At 37.2% G+C, this 5,442-nt stretch overlaps 1 protein-coding gene across 1 annotated transcript; it reads left to right on the top strand.

Annotated features, from left to right (window-relative positions):
* The first annotated feature begins 476 nt into the window (after positions 1 to 476).
* LOC140800708 (small ribosomal subunit protein uS15) lies at positions 477 to 4,071 on the top strand. Its single transcript, XM_073155499.1, has 5 exons — positions 477 to 619; positions 700 to 772; positions 855 to 993; positions 1,094 to 1,280; positions 3,714 to 4,071. The coding sequence occupies exons 1-5, from the start codon at positions 597 to 599 to the stop codon at positions 3,745 to 3,747; spliced, it is 456 nt and encodes a 151-aa protein (XP_073011600.1). The 5' UTR covers positions 477 to 596; the 3' UTR covers positions 3,748 to 4,071.
* Positions 4,072 to 5,442: the final 1,371 nt, after the last annotated feature.

Raw genomic sequence — 5,442 nt, 5'->3', positions numbered from 1 at the left:
ATGATTATATTTTATTATTTTGAACTGTAATAGATTATCATTTCTGACAATGTGGCATGCTTATAGAAGATAGTTTATCCTACAGAGAGATAATACACTAGAGCTTTAAAGGTTGGTTAGAGCTTGGGTTGTCTTCTTTGATGGACTAGGGCAATGACCCATGAAAAGGAGATGAGAAGAAGAGAAAAGAGTATCACATGGTTTTTGAATTTAAAGGGTAATTTTGGTATTACAAAATTTTAGTGAGTGATTATGCTAATTTTAATAACTTTAGACTCAAAATTGTAAATTAATAAAAATTACAATTAAATTGTAAATTGCCTTAGCCCACGCTCATTCTTTTTAAAATAGAAAAAAGGAATATGAAAAGAAAAATAAACTCGACCTGATTAACTAATCGGACGGCTCTCATCATCCCATCTCTAAATCGCATCCGCTCGAGGGCATTCTGAGGTCTCAGATCTCACCAACTCGTCTTATATATATCCCAAAACCCTATCACTGCTAATTTTCCTCGTCGGCTAGGGTTTCCTCCGCGCTTCTGGACCGCTCGAGAGCGTTGCGACTCGCCGCAGCTCGCCGCCACAACCGTCGCCATGGGTCGTATGCACAGTCGCGGGTACTCCCTTTCTCCTACCTCTTCTCCTTCACTTGTTTCCTATTTGACCTCCCTAATTTCGCTTAATCTTCCTGATGCAGTAAGGGTATCTCCTCCTCGGCCCTCCCCTACAAGAGGACCCCTCCGAGCTGGCTCAAGATCTCCTCGCAGGACGTAATCCTCATCACTTGATCTCTCTCTCTCTCTGTTCTTCGGATCCATTAGGTTCCTTTTTTTTATTTTTTTCATCTCCCAGGTGGATGACCACATTTGCAAGTTTGCCAAGAGGGGGATGACTCCATCTCAAATCGGTGTTCTTCTTCGGGACTCTCACGGAATCGCACAGGTGAAGAGTGTCACGGGAAACAAGATCCTTAGGATTCTCAAGGCTCATGGTACAGTCTTCTCTTTGGTTAAAGTTGGGGCTTTTATAGTTTTATATTGTGGTTAAATTTGATCTGGGGTTTCTTATTTGGTTGTTCTTTTTATGTAAAGGGCTTGCACCGGAGATTCCGGAGGATCTGTACCACTTGATCAAGAAGGCGGTGGCTATCAGGAAGCATTTGGAGAGGAACAGGAAGGATAAGGATTCCAAGTTCAGGCTGATCCTTGTGGAGAGCAGGATTCACCGCTTAGCACGTTATTACAAGAGGACCAAGAAGCTCCCACCCGTATGGAAGTAGTGAGTTTCTACTTCTTGGGCTTTTCTTCAAGTTTAGTTGTGTTGCCTGCATCTAATCTGTTTCAGTTGTTTATGATGCCAAAGGAGGTGAAACATCATGAGTTACTTTTATGTTGCAACATATATTTTTCTTAGCCTTTTTTAACTGCTGACAATAACTTAAATATGGAGTTATCTACTTAGGTGAATGCTATCTTAAACTAAATTTCGTTTTAGTGCTGAATAGTTTCTAGTGTGAATCAATGGTTTATGAACATTAGTGTAATTTGGGTCTCTTTGAGTGTCCAATTTATATCTGCACAAGATGAACATTTGCAAGTCCAGCTGTTGTCTGCTGATATTAAACATCTTCCTTTCTGGTTGTTGAGTAGGTTTTTCGAAGTAATGTGATCTTACTAGAGTAGCTTAGGTCAACTAAATCTACTTTTGGTTGTCAGAAAATCCTTAATCAACATTCTACATTAACATATCACCTTTGAATTGGTAACTAATTTATCCAGATTCCTCCTGCAATATGCAAAATTCTTGGGCGTTCTGAGGGTGATTCTTTATTTATTTGGAATCTGAGAATGGATGATTAAATCTTGTTACCTTACCGAACTGTGATATTTGTTAGCACTAGCAATCTTATGCCTTCAAATTTTGATATGTTCTAAAGGGACAAGAAAGTTATGTTACAAATTTACTTTGTTATCTCTGTACTCTTCTATTGCTTTTTATGTCTAGTTAAACGTTGCATCTAGGATTTTGGTGTTTGTAGGTTGAGATTGATGATTGTATTGTGGGACTATCTCTAGGTTTAAACTATTTTTGTGAATGTAGATTATTTTGCAGTGAAGTTATCTTTGGTCCAAAATGTTCCCTTGATTGCTTGTTGACAAGTGAACATGCTAATACAATCCTCATATTGAGCGAAAACCTACACTTGTCTGACTCATAACATATCAGGAACTAGTGCCAACATAAATATTTCTATCTTGACTTTATAGTCAAATTGTTTCCTCTATGGGCTTTTCAAGTTGATGGCCATTTTCATTTATTTTTATAGTCAAAAGATATTCATAATCACAACAAAATACTGTCTGAACTTTTGAAGATTTCAAAAGTTGTAACATAGTCCACTGTGAAAAGGAACGTGCAATATTTTTACCAATCTAAGTATTCAAGAAGGATCTGATCCGGATTGATAGTGGCAAAATCATATCCTTGGCATAATTGGTCACCATGTATGCTTAATACTGGTTGGATATCCATATTTGAATTATAATGCCATTAGATATGTGAGATGTTGCAATATGAATCTCATGGAGAGTTCGACGCTGGCTTAGGATGCAGGCAGCATGCTTAACAAATACAAGTAGGACAAGAAGTGGTGTTTCCAGTGACAAACTATCAGAGGTGTCCAGCAGGGCATTGCATAATATTTGGTTATTATAGGAAGGGTTATTCATATATAGCATAAGATGTAAGAAGCAGGTTAGGATCCAGATAGAAATCTAAAACCATGCTATGTCCTCTTGCCTAGCAGGCAAAGATCTACCTCTGTAGAAAAGAAAGACTGATTCATTCGGATTGACATGAAGGTCCAACTCCATTGCATTGCCAGAATCCATGTTGTATATTTGAAGCAGGTTGACCTCCTTGCTTCTCTCATGGTACAACCCTCTTCCCGCTGAGCCCCCCTTTCTCCTTGGTCCTCAGAGAAAAAATGTAGGACTATTCATTTTGCTATTTTTCATCAAATTTTAAACTATATGGATGTTCAAATATAGTGCTTAATGGATATCAATGTCTGGGCAAGACCATCTTGATATTGATAAAGATGCATATATGAAAATGGACAGGTAAATTTAAACCCATTTATGACTAAGCAACTCAACTATGATTCGGATCAGATTAATTAATTTCTGACCCTTTTCTACCCCTATTTTTGACTATTTGTTATCCTTATGCATATGGTGTTTTACTTGATAGGTTGATATAACTTTGACTGATGTCATTATGCTATTTAGGATTTGCATAACCTTTGTGATATTTTCTTTTTGGGATTTGACTATACCATTTTCTACTTTAAAACACAACTAGTAGTCAGACGAACTCGTGTATCATGTTACATGAAAAATGCTTGCTTGTGCATCTGACACGCTTTCATCTGATAAGATATACTTGCTTCATGTACCATTGCTTCATATTCAAAATTAGTCATGTAAGATATTTATTTCCTTTTCACCAATTAAAATGTTATCTTTTTATGCCCCTTTCAAATATCTTTTACTATCGCTCTTTCTATTTGATGGTTCAATTTTTCAGGACAGTCAATAACTTGATATATAGATCTTTGACCTGACGAACTATTCTTCATCTATTTTGTACTTTTTGTTGGTTTTCCTTTCCGGTACAGAATTCTAAAACCTGGCTCTTTGATTTGTGCAGTGAATCTACCACCGCCAGCACCCTTGTGGCCTAGACTTGCAACTATTTTTGCTCGTGGATGCTGCTAAAGTTACTACAGCTTTTAAGTGCTTGATCAGATTGTCGAACTCCGTGTCAAAGCTGGCAGTATCTTTATTTTCTCTTTGGTAGGATGAAAAACCTTTGGGTTCCAGAATTGACTTTCTTTCAATTGCCCTTATATTAGCTGCAAGAGTTGGATCTTCTTTCTTTCTGGATAGTTAAATGGTAGCATCTTTGTGCTGTCTGATGAATTTATTGGACCCAGATATGTTGTTTGGACCAGTTTTGTTGGTTTTGTCATCTTATCATGAACAATATAAATGCACTTTCAGTTTTAGCAGCTAGTCTACAGGCATTGCTCTCAAAATGGCATTCAGCAATGCATTGAGAATTATATATTGTCGGCCATTAACCATACAATTTGGAAACGTGGAAAAGCAATGTGGGACATTCTAAGATCATTGTGTGAGGAATGCAAGTAAACTGTGCTTCTATGTTAGCCCGATACTTACCTCAAATGGTCGATGTGAATCCGATTTGGTCGGAAAATTTATTTCTTATGTGAATGTGGGTTTAGGTTGAATTGGATATTTTAGTAATGCCCTTAGTTCATTTACCTCAACCTTGGATGTAATGGTAGACTGCAAATAAAATTAATTTCTTATGTGACTGTGGGTTTAGGTTGAATTGGATATTTTAGTAATGCCCTTAGTTCAGTTACCTCAATCTTGGATGTAATGGTGGACTGCAAATATTTTGTAAAATGCGTACCGTGATTTACAAATATTAATAATACAGAGGATAAATTGCAAATACGTTAAAATGTAGGTTGTTGAGTGCGAATTTTCTATTTGTAAAGAAGTCTTTTTGCCTCATTGGAAATAGAATAATCATGTTAACGTGTTAAACTTGAGGCATCAGGAATATATTGGGTTGTGTAAATGTCTAACATAGCATAAGATGTCTGGTTCATTTAATGGTTTACATAACATCTAATGAATGAGTTGTACTAGTGTTAGCATTATTTTGACTCGATTGTGATACGATTAGGTCATATTGGCTCTATTCCCGATATTGGATTATTGGGATGATTCTATTTTATCTAGTTTGAGTTTTGCTTGAAAAATAAAAGATTTTTGTTGGGTGAGCGTTAGAAACGCAAGGACTGCATTCAAACGAGTCATGCGAATGTTTGCACGTATTCACAAAAACAGAGAACGTGATTTGCGCATTCGAACAACCTTCGAAAAGTAACCGTTCGAACGCCTGCACACGTTTGCAACGATAGAGAACTGATTTGCGCGTTCAAACACGATCAAGCGTTCGAACACATAGCGGCAAAAATTATTGGTTTGTTAAAGTTTTAACTTAGTTGTTGAGCCCCTAGGGTGAGCCTCTATAAATAAATATATGAAGGAAACCCTAATTGGAGTTTATCTGATTATTGAAGCGGCATTGTACTTTTATCTTCTTCTTTTTTGCTCTAACCATTGGTGTCTTTTCTCACCTCCTTCCTTCCACCGCTCAAGTCTTTGGTCGGCTTTCTCTAACTCCTAATCCCTTTCTTCTACAGCAACTTATCCCCCTTCGCTCCGAAAAAATTAACCTAGCACTTATCTAGCCATTGAAGGGCTAACAAGCTAGGGTTCACCCAACCTTCGGCCACTATTTGGCCGATAACTCAAGATCTAGCAATCCAAAGCCTACG

The sequence above is a fragment of the Typha latifolia genome, chromosome 14, assembly GCF_019914945.1.
Source record: "Typha latifolia isolate L0001 chromosome 14, TyphaL0001v2, whole genome shotgun sequence".
Taxonomy (NCBI): domain Eukaryota; kingdom Viridiplantae; phylum Streptophyta; class Magnoliopsida; order Poales; family Typhaceae; genus Typha; species Typha latifolia.
Note: the sequence above shows the minus strand (reverse complement) of the source record. Positions and strands in the feature narration are given on the sequence as shown.